The 21273-nt window shown below is 32.4% G+C and overlaps 1 protein-coding gene across 1 annotated transcript; it reads left to right on the top strand.

The window, feature by feature from the left end:
* Positions 1–13527: 13527 nt before the first annotated feature.
* Positions 13528–15212, top strand: LOC134228649 (uncharacterized; the record flags this gene model as incomplete). The annotated part of the gene is made up of 1 exon (XM_062710326.1): positions 13528–15212. A coding segment is annotated over exon 1 (1685 nt), but the record flags the coding sequence as incomplete, so codon positions are not given.
* Between the last annotated feature and the right edge of the window lie 6061 nt (positions 15213–21273).

Below are 21273 nucleotides of genomic sequence, written 5' to 3' on the forward strand. Positions count from 1 at the left end.
GCCACTCCAACTTTGTTATGTCCCAATATACCAGGTTGATTTGCATCGTTTAAAAATTGCTTTTAACAATTGTAGATCTCTTAACAAACACTTTCCACAAATTCAAAATGAGCCAAACATTCTTGCTTCAGATGTAGTTGGATTCTCAGAGACAAGATTAACTAGTGCAGATGTGGAAAATTATCAACTTCACGGATACACAGCAATACTTAACCATTAGACTTTAGATAGTTCTGATAGACGTACACATCATGGAACAGCACTGTATGTGAAAGACATTTACAAGACAACTTGCATCTCAAAGGTAAACAGTGGTCCCATAGAGTTTATTAAGGCAACATACTATTAAACCAATTTAGAGATGTACAAGTCATAGTTTTTAACAAATATCCATCTTGTTCTTTGGCAAATTTCAAACATCACGTGGAAATGCATATAAAGCCTTTAATTGATGATCAGAAAGACTTGGTATTCTTGGGAGATTTTAATTTTTTGTTTGTTTGCTGGGCATGGAGACTTTTTAACATTTATGGAAAAAGGCTTTAACTGTCAACAAATTGTAAGTAAGACTACTCATGACTCCGGTTCAAAGCTTGATTTGATTTTTACAAATATATCCCCATGTGAAACAGATGTGATTGAAGCATATTGATCTGATCATAAAGTAGTGTTTTGTGCATTTGATATGACTAGTTTCCATTAAAATATGATGGGGCTCCTAAATAAAAACACGGCAGAGGGAGAAGCAAAACAGTGCCCCCTCCCTCACTCCATATTTTCCAGTCATACCCCACAAAGTTTGGGGTATACACTGGAATCACCATGTGCATCTGCATGTTTGGGTGTACATTGGTATCATCATGTCTGCCTGTGAATCTCTCCATAGCCATTTTTGTCCAGCATTTATTTCTATGAGATATTGTTTGGACATTTTTAAATTGAGAAATTTCATACGCTTATATTTAATACAAACTAATTTATAGCTTGTGATAAAAATGTGCTTGTGTCTTGATACTGTACCAAATTCATTTTAAGCATTGTCGCGACCATCGCATTTTGATGCTTTATTTGTCACAGTCGTGATAATGTTTTTAATCAACAATAAGATTGTTAAGTTTATTATCATCTTCAACCAATTACATTTTTACATGACTTACACAAGATGACATTTTCCTGTTCTTAAAGCTCTTTTAAATCGATTTTTTAAATTACACTGTATATAGTTTCCCAATTGGTGTATTAGTCCTATTTGGCTGCAATACAGTACCAAGCATTTGAAAATTTAAAGATTTTATTTTTTACAAAATGTTTTACATATGCATTTTAGATGGAACATTTCACTTATAATAATCTGGCTGTTCTTTAATTTGCATCAGTACTTATTGTATAGGTATTTTTATGCAAAACACTACTCCATCTCAATAACACTTGGTAACATTAGTAGACTATGCTAAGATGCATAATTCTCAGTTTGACAAATTGCATATGTTATGGCCACCAAAGGCAATTTTTTTTATTTTCCAAAATATTCACTCCCCCTTTACCTAAGTTGGTATGAAATGACTTTTTACATTAATAGTCTATACCTTTCTTTATTGTATGTAGAGCTTCAGTATTGTCAGAGACTTCTGTTTTTGTTTTTTTTTTAATGAAAAGATCAATTTTCTATGTTAAAACTTTGCTTAAATTAGACTTAATGTTTCAATTCTTAGCTTATTTCTGCATATTTCCAATGGTAATATTTGTATTGCTGAATATCTGGATTTTCTTTTAATTGGGAGGTATATTATTCTGATTTTTTTTTGTTCTCTTAGTGACTTCAGAAGTAGAACTTAAAAGTAAGTGTTTCTCTATGTGGGATAAAATTTGACATATTGCTGTATTTTTACTTTAATTTCAGTCAGCAGTTTATTGCCTTGTTTTCATATAGAATAGGAAATATGAATTGTTGATAAAACAATTTGATATCTACTTCTTGTTGCAAAATGTCCATTCCATTTGATGTAATAATATCATACTTGTATACTTTAATTAATATATTCAATCTTTTAAACAAGACTATATATAATGAATTGTGTGGTAAAAATTTTATACTGAAATTACAATCAAGGATCATCATGATTATAATAGTAACATTGAAGGAGACTCTTACTGGAATTTAAATTTGCACAGCTTTGACTCGTGGTAGTGACATCATTTGAACTGTGCCATTGGCTGTAATTTTGACACTGCTATAAGCTAGCTAGCTGTGGTTCGGACATTGCTATAAGCTAGCTGTGACACTATATAATAGCCATGTGATTGTGATATTTCTCAGACATATGGCTTCTGTGATATTAGAAGTCAGGATCTCTTCATTTATGGACTTTTAACTTAAGCTCAAATGTGTTTGAATCTTTATTCATGTCATAATGCTAGTCAACTTTTTAAAAATTATTTATATCATAAAACTGAAAAATAAACTATCTAAGACTGATATTATACATTAATTTCATACGTTTTTGTATAGTTATTTTTTGTTTTGGAAAAACATGCTTCTTTAAAATAGCCCGTGTAAATGAATTACAATGCTTGTAGTAGTCATCAACACAGAAGATATAATAATTATTTGTGAAACCTCAGATTCAGTATATATTCTAATGAGTTTATTAAAAAGTTCTGTATATTCTATCATGGATTGTGTGGAATTTTATGATTATGAAGTAAAATGTGACTGCCATTATATGAACTTCAAAGCCTATAATAAGTGTCATTTACAGGTAAGTATGGAAAGAGGGGGTCAATGGCCAGCCCGTAAAGGGAGGTAAACCTTCCTCTTTAAGAAATATATTGAAGAAAAATACACAGTACTATCAAAATATTATATAACATGATATATCATTTGAATTACAAATATTCTTTCCAATAGAGAAAAAAGTTCTCTTTTCATTATCCAACAAAATTGCATGAATCTGGGGTTAGAAATTTTGATTTGTGATATTAAAATGTTTTTTTCCTTTCTAATTCACTCACATAATCTTTCCTTTTTTCGATTTTCACTGGAAAGATTATTTATTTTGAGGGTGATTATTTTCTTCATGTAAACAACATATTTAAGAAATATTTATATTATGACTGTATTGTTAAAATTTTTGATGCTGTTTTATTTTTCATTAAACATTCATTCTCAAGTTTATAAATGTTACCTAAATCAATACTAGTATATATATGCTCTTGAATTGTTACTAGTAAGGCATTCCTTCATTAAGATAGCTTCTTCACAAAGTTTAAGTGTCAAATTTCAAATTATATACACTGTACTCAAAATTCAATTTTTAATCTGTTAAAATGTACATGCAAGTAACATTTTACTTCTAATAATACAAAAGATTTGTTTTAATTCTTGAAATCAAATAAGATTTTAAATACAGCCTTAAAACTGCATTTTTTTTTATTGATGTAAGCATAAAAAATTAATATAATTATATACAATCATTTTATGAAACCTGTGACAGTCTTGAGAAATTAGAACATATTTAAACAATAGCGTGTTAAAAGCCTCTGCACTTAAATACATTTAAGTAAACAGATGGTTCATTTGGAATTGAAACATCCCCCTCTTATATGGATTTAATTTACTAAAGAGGCCACAAATCTAATCTATAAAGATACCCTTGGTAAACATATTTCATGGGGGGAAAGTGCCTTTGTTTCATCCTCTGAAGAACAATTGGGCCGAGGTGGTTTAGGTGAGCGTTGTGGCCCATGGGCCTTTTGTTTCACTGAAACATGCAGAATTATTCAAATTTTCTTATCTTAAATGATAAACAAAAAGATACTTAAACCATTGAGAATAAATTATAAAATATCCTCAAGACAAAATTTTTTAACTTCAAATCACTATGATTTCTTAACAAATTGAAGTCTTAAAATTTTTGTTTTGCACTTGACCTGTGATTTCACGCTTATGCATAAAGATAAAACTATTTTGAAATAATGTGAAGAAACTACATCAAACAGAGTTTCCGAAAACTATCGGTCCTACCGGCAAAACCGATAGAAAATCGAAATGTCCGATGAAATTCGCTATAGTACCGGTCTGTGTGACCGATTGTGGTGAGGGCTTGTCCTGATTATTTGATTGTACTCAAATCTATTGCAATATCTTCATAAATGAAAATATTCACTGCAGCAAGTTCCTAATCTTGGTAAACACATGCAGTATATAGGTCTTGAAGTGCAATGCCCACTGAGAAAACGTAAAGAGAATTTACAATTTATTTTTATTTTGAATTTCTATCATAACTGCTATTTATATATGATTCAATTTTTCAAGTGAGAATTAAACTTTAAATTTTAAGAAGAATTCTAGAAACCTTGTGGAGTTTTCTTTTTCAAGAATTAACTTTTTTTATAATTAGTTGTTTTTTCCCCAAACATTAACTTTGGGCTAGTGACTTTATTGCTGCACAAGCCTGTGTGAGCTGATGCCAATCTTGAATTAATTGTAGCCAGGTCCAGGAAAATCACTATATCTAGCTATATAGCTTAATTTACCTATATAGCTTTATTTACCTATATAAAACAGCTTTATTTAGCTATTTTGGAATGAGTTTCTGTTTTATGAAAAGCAGACAAAAAGTCACATGTAAAAGAATAGCTGATATATTTTTTAAAAGGTTTGATAAAAACAACCTAGGGCATAGATAGTAAAAACATTGCCTCTTATAAACACTTTTTAACCAAAAAATGCATCTCTATTGTTTGGATAGCTGGAAGTGCGGTGAGGCATGACTAAGTGTGATTGCCTTGCATTGTGCTCAATTATTACCAATCAATTATCTTGTTGACCAAAACTGCTTTTCTTTGTTAAAGTAGCTGCTTACTCACAGATTAACTGTTATACATAGCCCCAAAACATTTAGATCCTTGATTGCAATTGCACAAAAGGAGAAACATTTTTATAAGTGGGTGTTTGGTGAATTGTTTTTAGTCCATTTCAAAGTTGAAAACAAATATTGCCTCATTATGACTGGAAATGTCTTTTTTGATCTCCTCGTGATGAAGAGTTCCAAAAGCATGCAAGGTGCTCAGGACCCCCCCCTTTTTTTCAAATAAATAAAATCGATTTTTTGTCCCCTGCTTGAAAAGTTGGGGATATTAATTGGGACTTGAACCCGAGACCTCTCACATGTGAAGCGAGAAACATACCAGTAGACCACGGAATCGCTTTTCATGGAGTCAAGTATATGGAGAAGTGAAGTCACATACATGTATATATTCATGTTCGGTATTGTCCAAATATTACACAATCCATGGTGTTTGATTTATTTAGCCTTTATCAAACAATTCTAATAGCTGTAATAAGAACATTTGGAGCTTTTGCAATGAAATTTTACATAACAACTCCCTGTGTCCCAAGGAAGACCCCTATTGTTTTTGAGGTCAAAAGGTCAAAGTTCAAGTTCGTAAATTTAAACATTCTCTCTGTTTGTAACACTATCCTTTTCGGGCGATATTTCAAGAAGATTTTGAGCTTTTGCAATGTAATTTTATACCAAAAACTACCTAGGACATCTCTCACCCCTCTCAAAGTGTCCCACCCCGTTTGTTTTATTATTATTTATTGAACATTACATGTCGCAATTTTAGCACAGGGGCATGAGACGAGTTAATACATAAAAACAGGTCCTCAGCGGACTTTATATTCTTATTATATCTATTTGAACTGTTTAATAAATGAAAGGTTAAATTAGACATCATGCATTGTGTAAAATGTTGACAATATCGAACATAAATAAACATAATACATGTAGACATGTATGTGACTTCATCTTTGCTTATAATTTTCTCCAGTTTAAAGCGGTTCCGTGGTGTAGTGGTGTGTCACACGCTTCAAATGTGAGAGGGACCGTTCACGTTAGCTCAGTCGGTAGAGCGCTCGCTCCGTGATCGGGAGGTCGTGAGTTCGAATCTCGGCCGCAACTGACCTAAGTCGATAAAAAATGGGTAGCAACTGTTCCTTCGCCATGCTCTCGGCACTTTGAAGTTAAAGTTGCGGGTCCTTCGGGTGAGACCTTAAAAACCGAGGCCCCGTGTCAGCGGCAGGCGTTGGCGCGATAAAGATCCCTCACTGCTCAATGGCCTGAATGCCGAGTAAAGGTCAAAATTTGAAGCCCTTCACCGGCATACGGTGACGTCTCCATATGAGTGAAAAATTCTCAAGAGGGACGTTAAACAATATACAATCAATCAATCAATCAATCAAATGTGAGAGGTCCCGGGTTCAAATCTTGGAAATTCCATTTTCATTTTTTTTGAAATACTTTTTTTTTTTTACTAAATAATAGTATTCAGGATGTGAAATGAAAAAAAATATGAGTTCTGGCTTGTACAAACTCATAAAATCATCATTACAGTGTGATAAATATCCCATGTAAAATTATCTTCTATACACATAATAAAGAATAAGCCTTCAAATCTTTATATTCATATTTGCATATTTTATTTGCTTCAGTATACATTTATATATTTAATGATTCTTCAAATTCAGTCAGCGGGATCCGACTCCCCCTCACCCTAGAACTACGCATGGTTTACATTTTCCCTAAGCGGGGGACACGAATTCTCTAAATTAGCTTGTTTTTTCATAATCCTTTCACATATAAACGTGAAACGAATGTGAATAGAAATTGCGTATGATTGATATATTTGTGTGATTTTCAAATATTTTATTTCAGTTTGGAAATATCATTTGAAAGAACCTTTTTAGTAAGTGACCCTTGCCTGACCTTACACATGTATAATAATTTATATTACTGTCAAATTATTAATCTGAGAAAAACAAATTAAATATTAGAATTCTTATACTTTAATTGAAATTATTATTTTAACCACATATATCATATAACATCAACAAACATCGTACATGTAATCATTAGAAAGATAATTTAACATTGCAGTACAATAAAAATTTTCATTTGCATAGGTAAACTCATTATCAGTTTATCAAAATATCATGTGCATTTGACGTAAAATTTTCAAATAAGCAATCACATGACGGATCAATTAAGATTATATATCAGTGAAAGATGAAGGTAGATGCATCTGCATGCAGAAATTGTATTCCCCATCATCAAAGTGTGAAACATATTGTAAGTACATGTATTTGTTACTCCTATATATATATATATATATATATATATATATATATATATATATATATATATATATATATATATATATATATATATATATATATATATATATATATATATATATATATATATATATATATATATATATATATAAACAATTCTAATAGCTGTAATAAGAACATTTGGAGCTTTTGCAATGAAATTTTGCACAGCAACTCCCTATGGACTAACGAAGACCCCTATTGTTTTTGAGGTCAAAAGGTCAAAGTTCAAGTTCGTAAATTTAAACATTCTCTCTGTTTGTAACACTATCCTTTTCGGGCGATATTTCAAGAAGATTTTGAGCTTTTGCAATGTAATTTTATACCAAAAACTACCTAGGACATCTCTCACCCCTCTCAAAGTGTCCCACCCCGTTTGTTTTATTATTATTTATTGAACATTACATGTCGCAATTTTAGCACAGGGGCATGAGGCGAGTTATTACATAAAAACAGGTCCTCAGCGGACTTTATATTCTTATTATATCTATTTGAACTGTTTAATAAATGAAAGGTTAAATTAGACATCATGCATTGTGTAAAATGTTGACAATATCGAACATAAATAAACATAATACATGTAGACATGTATGTGACTTCATCTTTGCTTATAATTTTCTCCAGTTTAAAGCGGTTCCGTGGTGTAGTGGTATGTCACACGCTTCAAATGTGAGAGGGACCGTTCACGTTAGCTCAGTCGGTAGAGCGCTCGCTCCGTGATCGGGAGGTCGTGAGTTCGAATCTCGGCCGCAACTGACCTAAGTCGATAAAAAATGGGTAGCAACTGTTCCTTCGCCATGCTCTCGGCACTTTGAAGTTAAAGTTGCGGGTCCTTCGGGTGAGACCTTAAAAACCGAGGCCCCGTGTCAGCGGCAGGCGTTGGCGCGATAAAGATCCCTCACTGCTCAATGGCCTGAATGCCGAGTAAAGGTCAAAATTTGAAGCCCTTCACCGGCATACGGTGACGTCTCCATATGAGTGAAAAATTCTCAAGAGGGATGTTAAACAATATACAATCAATCAATCAATCAATCAAATGTGAGAGGTCCCGGGTTCAAATCTTGGAAATTCCCTTTTCATTTTTTTTGAAATACTTTTTTTTTTACTAAATAATAGTATTCAGGATGTGAAATGAAAAAAATTATGAGTTCTGGCTTGTACAAACTCATAAAATCATCATTACAGTGTGATAAATATCCCATGTAAAATTATCTTCTATACACATAATAAAGAATAAGCCTTCAAATCTTTATATTCATATTTGCATATTTTATTTGCTTCAGTATACATTTATATATTTAATGATTCTTCAAATTCAGTCAGCGGGATCCGACTCCCCCTCACCCTAGAACTACGCATGGTTTACATTTTCCCTAAGCGGGGGACACGAATTCTCTAAATTAGCTTGTTTTTTCATAATCCTTTCACATATAAACGTGAAACGAATGTGAATAGAAATTGCGTATGATTGATATATTTGTGTGATTTTCAAATATTTTATTTCAGTTTGGAAATATCATTTGAAAGAACCTTTTTAGTAAGTGACCCTTGCCTGACCTTACACATGTATAATAATTTATATTACTGTCAAATTATTAATCTGAGAAAAACAAATTAAATATTAGAATTCTTATACTTTAATTGAAATTATTATTTTAACCACATATATCATATAACATCAACAAACATAGTACATGTAATCATTATTAAGATTATTTAAAATTGCATTTAAATAAAAATTTTCATTTGCATAGGTAAACTCATTATCAGTTTATCAAAATATCATGTGCATTTGACGTAAAATTTTCAAATAAGCAATCACATGACGGATCAATTAAGATTATATATCAGTGACAGATGAAGGTAGATGCATCTGCATGCAGAAATTGTATTCCCCATCATCAAAGTGTGAAACATATTGTAAGTACATGTATTTGTTACTCCTATATATATATATATATATATATATATATATATATATATATATATATATATATATATATATATATATATATATATATATATATATATATATATATATATATATATTTTTTTTTTTTTTTTTTTTTTTCAACCCGGGTCAAAATTCAATTATATATATATTATATATATTTAATCACATATAGTTATCTAATACTAACTATTAGGAAGTATCGATGGAAGTTTTTTTTTCCACTGATATTGCTTCGTTTCATATGTTTGTTTGTTTGTTTGTATGTTGTTTAACGTCTCTTTCGAGAATTTTTTCACTCATATGCAGACTCCACCACTTGCCGGTGTAACGTTGAATTTTGACCCGGGTTGAAAATTGATGAAAAGTGAGCCGGGTCGTGAAATTTTGATCATGAAACCGGTTCAAAATTCAACAGAATAAAACACATACTTATGACTTGGTTTTTACAACTGTGATTTAATCCATAGGCGTCGGGAACGGGGGGATGCTTACCCCTTTTTTGCAAAGATAGACATGATATAAGCATTGAACAATGTGAAATTGCTTTACCCCCCCCCCCCCATCTTCGCTTTCAGCAGGCACGTTACAGTGTAGTCAAAGAAAGAAGAGTAAGTAGTAGTGCTTTAAAGAAAGAAATTGGATCCTCCCCCCTCCCCAGTAGGATTTTCGGGTTTGGACAACTACTTTGGGCAATGGACAATTTTGTTTTGTTTGTCAATTTTTTCAGATTTGATTTTTCTTCTTTTTCAATAAGCCCTCTCCCCCCGCACTTTCAATTTGCTTCCGACACCAATGTAACCCAATGCAAACTTAATTCAGAAAGTCAGTTATATTTTTAGAATAAAATATTTTAAAAATTAATTATTTCGTTTAATATTTTTAAAAAAAGAAGTACATTTGTATTTGTAAATCCTGAATATTAGTAAACATAGTTAAACAATATACAATTTAGTTCATAAATTTGTTTATTTATTTATTTATTTATTTTGCTAACAACACTTCATTCAATATAATTTTAAGGATTTCCATCCCTAATGGAACCAAATTCTATACCCTTAAATGTCCGTCAAGTACACAATACTCTGATGTTATATTAAAGCATTTATAGTGGAAAAAGATAGTTCGCGAGAAATTTTCAAAAATTTCATTAATTAAGCAGTAGTTAATTAACACAGATTGCATTAAAGTCTATGGGGAAAAGCGTTTTTTTTTTCAAAATAAAAATTCAAATAATCTGAATATCAATAAATCCTGGGGTGGAAAGATGCATTGAAACATTAAAAATAGAATGAACCCCAGATACATACATATCTATTTTGTTAAGTAGAGGATGTAAAAAGGGGGTGATCTGCCCTTTTTGGGATTAGTACATATATATTTGAAGAATGTGGTTTATTATTATTATTATTATTTTGTATTTGTGACTGGGCTGTTTACTTCATTTTTATAGTCTATTTTAATCAAAAAAATTTGCCTAAGATACAAAACTCTGTCTTTCAATGTTATTCATTTTTTGTAATAAAGTAGCCAAAATATAACATTGGCACCCCCTCCCCCAAATCGGGGAAACACGGGATAGTTTGTGAGGAATTTTTTAAGCGGCTCTTCCATCCAATTAGAGAAACATGGTTTGGTTTTCAAAATTGGCTAGTTTCCCTTTCCACTTTTTGTTTGCTTGTTTGTTTATTGCATTTCGTCTATTTATTTTGTTTATGGTCTTTGTCACAATATTTCAGAGGGTTTTGACACCACAACCCCGCCTCCGAAAAAAAATTTAGAATCCTCTCTCTCTCTCTCTCTCTCTCTCTCTCTCTCTCTCTCTCTCTCTCTCTCTTTCTGTTTCTCTGAAGAGGAAAGCGCTTTTAAGTTGTTTAGATCAAAAGAAATTGCAGGGACGGCGTTTTTTTTTTAAATTTGTTGATATCAAAGATGGTGGGAAGTGCAGCTTCTAGTCAATCCCAGTCTCTAACTCTAATTCTCATTCTCAAAGTTATGATCCGAAAACAATTGATTTTTAGGCCCAGGCAGGCTATTGACAGATAAGTTTGTTACAGGAAGTTTTGTATAGTTATTTATGGATGTGGATTTTAGAAAGTATTGCCAAAAAATAAAGTTGTCATGCTTGAAGATAACTGAAATCGTGTACTGATCAAAATGTACGTATATACACGGGATTATAGGTTTATTTTTAGTATTCTTGAAGAGGGAAATCATGGAACCGAAATATAATATAGAGATACTGATAAATCCCGTACAACAATTTCCCAGTTCAAAAAGTGTTCAAACTCTGAGGTACGGTCAATATTCAACAGGGTCTATTTTGAACTTGTTGAGGTCATCGGGGATAAGGAAAAAATATTAAGCTGTTGAAAAATGACCTCAGGTATAAATTCAACGACTTTTGTCTCAATTTTCAACGGAGAAAAAAAACCCTGGTTCAATATTCAACGTTGAAAAATGAACCCCGGGTCAATTTTCAACTGGGGATCAATATTCAACGTTACACCGGTGCTGTCGTCGTTTAATTTTATGACGTCCCAAAACGTTATATTTTTCAAAGTCCGATTCTTTTACCTAATACACTTATCTTGATGAAGTTTCCTGGAGTTGAATAAGGACTTAAACCCGTCTTGTTTGTATGCCTTTAAAATGTCATGAAAAGCTGCTTTCAATGCATATAATATTGCATATGAATTTATACTTGTGAGAGATCACTACCTTTATTTACGTCTTAGGTATGACGCAGCGCCGCGAACGAGAATCGAACCTGGGCCTCCAGATCACGAAACGAACGCTCTACCACTAGCCTACCGTGACCGGTAATGTGAGAGGTGATAAAACTTTGGAAAAGGAGAAAATATCTTGTCGTTTTTATACAACAGTCAGCATAATAATAACAATAGTGTTGTATTTTGCGTGCACTATGACTAAATAGTAGTCAGGATTTGACACATGATACACGAGCCGGAGGCGCGTGAACCATATGTTAAACTCTGACTACTATTTAGGCATAGTGCACGCAAAACACAACACTACATTATCTAAATGGTGTACCTGAAATTCACAATTCATAAGTATCTAATTTATTACTGGGAAGTATTTAGGGACATTTAGCATCAGAATTATGCATTTTATCCAGTTTTTAAACATTTTTCATAACACTGTTTACAAAAAAAATGTGCGATTTTTTTGAACTGATATACACTTCTGTCAATTTAAGTATTTCATCTTAAATAATATGGTGACCTATATATTTTTGTGATAATTGGAAAATTTAAAGTGCTTGAAAGAAAAATAAATGCAGTTTTTGTACTTTGAACCGATAAAATTGTTAGGGTGGAAACACCTTAATTTTTATAATAAAAATATATAAAACGCTATAAGAAAAAAAACAATTATTTTACTTGAATTTGACTACACAATATACAAATTTTCAAAGTAGGAGTAAGTTGCATTTTTTGACAGAAATAGATAATTGGTATGTACTGATCTCAACTGACAAACAATATAAAAGCGATGTCTTCATTTGTAAAGCGTATTATACAGCTTGTTATTCAGGAACAAAAATAATTCTCCAAATTACACCGAGCGATGAGAACATTCTGCAAAATGTTTAATCCTTTTTAAATATCTCCATTATTTTCAACAAATAAAAAGAATTTGGTTTACCATATCTACACGTATACAAGATTTCTAAATTACACAAAAAGATACAAAAGAGGCTCATGTTAAAATTTCATAACGATTTTATGTAAAACTCTCTAAAATGATAATAGTAGTAAAGGATAAACTTCAGAAATGCAGTTAAAAATAAATAAATAAAATTCGATCATAACAAGGAGTACACTGTGTGTGTGATCGGTCTGCAGGGGATGCTTACCTCTCCATGGCACCTGATCCCACCTCTGATGTTTCGGAGTCCCGTGTTTGCTTTGCTCCTGATTTGAATTGTTTTATGGACTTCAGATCTTGAATAATGTTCGTTTTCTCCATATGTTTCACTTCAGAAAAATCAGTTTTAAAGAGTTTTTTATAATCAACGTTTAATTGATAAAACATCTAAATTATTTTTAATTAGATTTTATTTTCATATCATTCAAATACCGTGGTGTCCATGTATTCGAAATATTATCGCCTAATTAAGGCAAGAACTACCACTCGTGATATAAAATTTCTTTTTGGTGCTGAAATGCATGTTAATTATCTATTGTTAAGGTCTACTGGTAAATTTTTGTTCTTGCAATTTGATTACTATTGGGGTTTTGCGATATAAAGTAATTGAGTAAAATAAGGAATCTACAGTACATGTGTTCATAAGATATTTTGGAGGATACTAGCATTTTATTTTACTTAAATAGCATCTGGTTTTGAAGAACTCCACATTGAAGGGAAGGATATGCTAGCATTCAGCACCCAGTGTACAGCACGACTGTGTCACCAATGTCAGAGGGATACAGAATTCTATTGTAACACTTGTAAAATTGACCTGTGTCTACGATGTAAAGAAAAACACGTTATAAATCTAGATACTGGTCACCATGATGTTGTAATTTATCGTGAAAAATACGAAAACCTCACAAAACAAGAAACATGTGAGAAACATCCAAATAGCATCTGTGAAATGTACTGTCTTTCATGTGAAATTCCCGTCTGTGTCCGATGTGAAGAACACAGAAAAACCACATCACCATCTGGTTTATTCCAGCATGCAGAACATAAATTACTCGACATTAGAGCAGTCTATAAAACAAGCCGTAGCCAAACCAGGGGCATCATTCAGAGGATCAGAAGTGAGACCCTCTTGAATATATTTTTTATTCTAGAGGAAATGAAAGCTGATGTCAAATTAATCGACAGAAAAATCCTAAGTTCCCACTCAGAGATGTTGACAAGAGCACAGGGTCTAAAGAACCAAACTGCTACTGTGATGTATGAAGTTAAGATTCGAAAAGAAAGTTTTATTCGGAGATTACCACAACAGAAATTAAAAATGGTCAGATGCCTTGTCATCATTGAGGAGTATGAATACAGATTTGAACAGTTAACAAGTAGGCCAGTTGAATTACTCTTTTTCCTAAAGAAAACTCCAGTTCCAAAGACAGATGCAATATGTAATTGCACACTGCTCTCCACGATCGAGGAAATAAACATGGAGGATTTGAAGATGTCGCTGAGTGAAATCCCAGTCAAAGAGACGAAGAAAAGACAACTTACAAAAAGACGTCTGTCAAAAATAATGTCCTCCCCTGTGTACAACAAAACTGTCACAGTGCCTGCTGCTAGTGGTGTATATCACATTTCCTGTTTAACTTCAGGCCGGGTCTGGATCAGTGATTGGAAGAGCAACAATATCATTTTGACAAATATAACTGGTGCTATGCTGTTTCATCTGACAGATAGTGTTCAGAATTCATTTGCTAATTTAAGTTACGGAGTACATACGGTGAATGTTTCAGGTGAACTTATTTACATAGACAGTAAGTTTAATATTAGAAAATTATCTGCAGAAAACATAGAAATGCCAGTATTGATAGAGGAAATAAAACCATGGAAACCATACTGTGTATTCAGCTCTCCTTTGAATGGAGATCTGCTAGTTGGGATACTTAATACTCAGACATATAAAGGTAAGGTAACACGGTATAGCAACCAAGGGAAGCTTAAACAGACAATACCATGCAGCAACAACAGCACAGAACTTTATCGTGGTCCTTCATATATCACAGAGAATAAGAATGGAGATATTGCCGTGTCTGATGTTGGTGCTGTAGTGGTGACAGATCGTGAAGGAAGATATCGTTTCTCCTACAGAGGGCATCCAACGCAAAAACGACTTACACCACGTGGAATCTGTACCGACGCGCTGTCACATATTCTGATTTGTGATGAATACACCAGCTTGGTACATATGATTGACAAAGATGGAAACTTTCTGTCACATAGTATACTGACACAGCAACTAGATATAATTGCACCATACTGTCTAAGCTATGATGAAAAATCTCACTTTCTCTGGATTGGATCCTTAAAACACAACAGGGTTTCTGTGTATAAATGTAAAGATACACAACTTTCTGACAGGTATTTGTTATTGCTTTTAATGTCATTTTAGAATTGAAATATTAATGAGTAATATATGTGTTGAGAGTAAAATGTGATAAACTATATGTTTATGTATAAATACATTCAAACACAGTTATAGCGAACACATTTATAAAGAATTGATTTTTAAAGTGAAGTGATTTTACATGGTTTAATGAAGATTTTTTGGCTCTTACAGGAACACCCATACAAGCATGTTTAACTGTATACAGACACAGAAAAATCTTACAGGTCATATTTCTTAGGTGAATATATGAATACAAAAGTAAGCAGAAGTATCTTCTATTTTCTGTTATTTACATTTAGTTGTTGAAAGACATGTATATATGCAGACTATCTGGTAGGTCAATGTAATTAGTAAATTATTATTAAGGTATTAGAGGTGTAATTGCCATGACCTTGCATATGACTAAATTAAGCAAAGTTATAATGGACAACCATTTCGGCAATATTTCATGCAATTTTGTCCATACAATTTTTTCTACACTTATAACTGTACCCTCTCGCCAGTGGTGCACACTCAATGGACAAAGGATGGCGATATAATTTTTACCTCTACTCTAGTTAGCCAGAGAACAGTTTAATGTTTTATGTATTTAACTGTAACACGAAACACTATAGATTGTAGGCATGCATTCTTTTTCAGTTCGACTTCAACAGATATGATATACGATTAATTGTAATCGAGAAAACTTGTCTACGATCAGTGACAATTTTAACAATGTGATAAAACCGATTATAATATTCTGTCAAAGAAAAATATGGTAGAAATAATGAATAAAAGAACGTTGTAAATTTTATGTGTCATGTATTTAATTGTGATAATATGACCACAACAAAGAATTATTCCATCCACAATATTTATCTACATTCTACATCAGAGTGATGCATCCCCTAAAATGTAAGTCATTATTTTTAGCTCACCTGAGCCAAGGGTCAAGTGAACTTTTCTGATAACATTTTGTCCGTCCGTCCGTCTGTCTGTCTGTCCATCTGTCTGTCGGTTTGTAAACTTTTCACATTTTCTTCTCAAGAACCACTGGGTCAATTTTGACCAAACTTGGTACAAAGCATTCTTGGGTGAAGGAAAATTTAAATTGTTAAAATAGAGGGCCAGGTCCCCTCACAAGGGTAGATAATGAAGAAAAGACAAAAACAGGGTGGGGTCATTAAAAAATCTTCTTCTCAAGAACCACTTGGCCAGAAAAGCTGAAACTTATGTGGAAGCATTCTGGGGTAGTGTAGATTCTAAATTGTAAAAAAATATGAAACCCAGGGGAAGGGCGGGGCCACAATGGGGAATCAAAGTTTTACATAGAAATTTATAGGAATAATCTTTGAAAATCTTCTCAAAAACCACTGGGCCAGAAAAGCTGAAACTTATGTGGAAGCATTCTGGTGTAGTGTAAATTCTAAATTGTAAAAATTATGACCCCCGGGGGAAGGGCGGGGCCACAATTGGTAATCAAAGTTTTACATAAAAATATATAGGAAAAATTGAAAATCATTTTCTCAAGAACCACTGGGCCAAAATAGCTGAAACTTATATGGAAGTATCTTGGTATAGTGTAAATTCTAGATTGATCAAATCATGACCCCCAGGGGAAGGGCGGGACCACAATGGGGAATCAAAATTTTACTTAGAAATATAGAGGAAAAATCTTTGAAAATCTTCACAAGATCCACTGGGCCAGGAAAGCTGAAACTTACCGGGTATGTGGAAGCATTTTTGGATATTGTAAATTATAAAAATCATGACCCCTGGGGGAAGAACGGGCCACAATTGGTATAATAAAAGTTTTATATAAAAATATATAGGAAAAATCTTTGATAATCTTCTTCTCAAGAACCACTGAGCCAGAAAAGCTGAAACTTATGCACATGGAAGGATCCTTGGGTAGTGTAGATTTCAAAATGTCTTAATTATGATCAGTGGGGTAGGGTGGGGATGCATTATGTACTACAAGGGGGAAATCTGGTAAAGAACAGAATGATCAAAACTTCTCAGGTGAGCGATGTGACCCATGGGCCTCTTGTTTGTTAATGGTATGGGGTTGGTTATAATGAATGAACTTGAGGATATATAAACAAAGATGATTGTCATACTCAATTTACTTCAATTTAGATTCACTTGTTCAGAAAATTGACCTCTTCTCACAGACTAGACTAGGGATTGCAAAATGACTAACATTTTTGCAGTTTCCATGTGTATAGTGTTCTTAATTATTAATATTTACTTTACAATGAAGGCTGAAATATATCTGACCGAAACACTGATCAAAAGTTATTTTTAAAAAATCAATATTGTGCCTCACATATATTATAAATTAATAAATTAATAAAATATATTATGTATATAATATGTTTAAATAAATATTTTAAATGTCCCCTTTATAAACTTATGCAAAAAATAAATATTAAATAAAAACACTCACACATAAAATTCACCCTGACCTTACCCAGAATAAATTATTTGTCCTCAAAACTCGTTTTATTTTCGTTTACAGTTCTAAACATTTAATTACATTTTTTTACTGATTGGTCTATTTTGACTTAATAGATCACCATATTTCAAGTTAAAGAGTTAATCGAGTATTGCTTCCAAACTGTTCAATTACCAAAAAAACCTTTACATTGCCTGGATACCGAGTATCTGAAACATAATTATATGTAATCCTCCATCGTGTTCATGTTCTTCATCGCCCTATAATTATAGTCCTGCTGGACACGTTATAACAGGTGGCGTAAATATAGTTTATAATTAGGACTTTAGATCACTTATTTTTAAAAGGTCCTAAACATAGAGAACCCCGATCCTCAACTGGCGTAAGAATTTCATAAATGTTATGGATTCTGTTGAAAATTACGCCAGACAATGGGCTAGATATGAAAAAAAAACGTTGGCACCTTGTCAGAATGGATTAAATTATCAGATCCATATTCAAGTCACGTAATAAAAGATTAAGGGCTAATATCAAAACCGTCTATCCTTCTGTGTTCCATAATCCGGAAGTGAAAAAAGAATTAGATAGCTAAACATGATAAATAAGTTTTGGTCCCTGCCGACAAAGCAGGTAACAGCATTGTCTTCGTTTGTAAGGCTCATTATATAAAATGTTTTTTAGAAGAACTTGGATTTAATTCTACAAGTGGTAATCCTACTTATACTCATACTTCACTTTGTAAGGAAGAAATTCTTCAAAATCATATGTCAGTTTTAGATATTTTTTTATATTAGATTTCGAAACTTCATAAAAATTCTTACAAACAAAAATACATTGCAGGTTCCAGTAAATGTTCAACCAAGCCTCTTTCGTTACTCCTCACTAGAGAAGGAAAAAATTTAAGAGTATCGAGCAACAATAAATTCAAATAGTCAATCAGAAGTGGATACTAAAAAATTCCAAAGAACTTTTGACAACAATAGACAGTTGAAATAACAAGATTTTACCAAAATCAACAGCTTAAAAACTTACGACTTTTCAACTTTATACACAGCCATTTCCCACGATAAATTAAAGTCCAGGAGGCTGTGATGTATTCAGTAATCTTTTGTTGTTATTCTTTTGTTTGAAAAATGCTTGCTCGCTTTGTCATTCTTTTGGACATGGACAGAAAACTAAATTATCAACAGTTACCATCCCGCCTCTCTCTCTCCCTCAATTTAGTGAACTCTCCATAATCCGCGCTAGTTGCGTTGTACATTTAATATCAGTATCATTCTCTTCGTTGTCTTCCAGTCAACATTGTCTAATTCAAATTTTTTTTGATTTTCAAAATCGATAATCATAAATCTACATATTTGTCATGCAAATGTTGAGAGTGATATTGAATTTAGTGATAAGTAACAAAGAAGCCCCCCCATCCCCCCAATAAAAAAAACTAAAATTCTTTTGACCGTCTTAAGTAGAAATATTCCTTTTCTTTCATGCATGCATGCAAGATATGAATAGATTAATGTTTAAAAATCAAAATTCGCCTTTTAATATTTTTAAATATGTGTTTGAAAACGTTAAGACATACTTAAGTCACCTCTACCGACCGCCTAAGTTTTGCTACGATTGTCAAATCTAAGTATGCTCCTAGTTTCGGTCTTAAGTTAAAGACTGTACTTAAGTCCTACATAAGTATGGTCTTAGACTTAAGTACCCTTTATGTTACGACCCTGTATTAGGATTTTGATTAAGTCAATTAGACAAAAATTTAAATATTTATTAATATTGCTTTACAAAAGTATTGTTATCTGCAAAATTAAAGATTCGTTCAATTATTCATAAAAATTTTACAGGCGATTAAAAATTTGACTAAAGTCTAAGTCTGTTTCATGATCCTGGGACCTGGTCTTCCAACAATCAATTGGAATTCTCATGGGTACCAATTGCCCTCCATTATTAACAGACCTATTTTTATATTCATACATGTATGAAGCAGAATTTGTGCAAAATCTTATGCGTGAAAAGAAGAAAATATTTGCTGTGGCCTTCAACTCGACATTTAGAAATATCGACGCATTGATTTGGGAATTGATCATGTCGTGTAAAGAGAATTTGGCTAAGACGGCATGTACAATGATACGTAAAATGGAGTTTAAAAGCAAATATCGGGAATATTATGTGAAATGCATATGGAGTTCAGCTAAATCAACAGGTTTACTAATTTATTTTCATCAATTATATTCTCTTTCGAAGACAGTCAGCTATATCCGTATCCCAGTCGGCCTTGCCTCCGTCATTCGTGACAAAAATAATGAAAAAGAACAACAATAAACTGAATATTTCAAAACATAAGATTTGTACAGATAGAAAGTTCGCCTTCTAAAATACTTTAAAAGTGCTGCGAGAATCCCGAGTTATGCATGGTTTTACAAGAAATCTCGGTTCATATATGTACAATCCAAAACAAATGGTAAGGTTTTGTGCGAATGTGTGTTATAATTATTTTACTGACAGGACAGTGGGATTCTAGCAGCACTTTTTAGGCATAATAGATGTTTTTCGACGATATTATTTACTCAAAGAAGTTCATAAAGTCCGGGGTGTTGTTGTTCTGTACACCTTTCGCTATTAATAGAAGTCACGGGATTCCGTGGTGGTGGCGCACGTCATTGCGTTAGACGCTCCTTTATACAATACATGTAGTTAATAAAAGTTTACGTTTATCAGCAGTTTTGGTAAATTATCAAACTTTATTAAAAAGTCTAAATTTCACACGAAATAATTTATATGCTTCCTCACCATACCTGTGAGGGCTTTCCTTTTTTTCCAGTTTTCAAGTCCAAAGTGCATTATTTTGTATATTCTTTTAATTTGTTTACTTTTAATAAGTATATGATGTAAACGTAAAAGTTAACGGATTCATACAATTTATATCTAAAGATTGATTAGAGGTCATAGAAATGAATATTAAGATACGGAAGCTTATGTTTTGGAGGTCCGTGTTTGCTTTGTTCCTGTTTTGTACTTATTTCATGGACTTTTGATCTTGAATACCGTTTGTTGTCTCAATATGTTTCAATCTTGTCATTTTTTGGTGGTATAAATATCTCTATATATGTCACGGGAGTTAAATAATAAACCTGTGACGTCATAATTGTTGATCATAACTGAAACGTAACAATGTCAACAAATACAAGACATCGGAGATTAAAAGCATTTAGTATGAATATCATGTATGATTCATGCAGAAACAAGAGGCCCAAGGGCCTTGAATCGCTCTTCTGATGAATTGTACAATTTATCACTTCTATTAGAAGCCTCCAACTCTATTAGAATCATAAGACCCGAAATGCATCACATTACAAAGTTTGATAATATTAAGCCATATTATAATATCATTATAAAATACCATAAGTAGGTCACAGTGACCTACCTTTTGATTGAAATTTTCTGAGGACTAAAGATACATTAATTGACAAAGACTGATGATTCTAATAAAATAATTACCTGAGATATTCAAAAGTAGATCACCATGACCTACTTTTGGTCAACATTCCCTGAAAACCCAAGATGCATCATCTGACAAAGTTTGCCAATTCTAAGCC

This window comes from Saccostrea cucullata, unplaced genomic scaffold, assembly GCF_032062105.1.
Source record: "Saccostrea cucullata isolate Sc308-1 unplaced genomic scaffold, CSIRO_AGI_Scuc_v1 ctg5297, whole genome shotgun sequence".
Classification (NCBI taxonomy): Eukaryota; Metazoa; Mollusca; class Bivalvia; order Ostreida; family Ostreidae; genus Saccostrea; species Saccostrea cuccullata.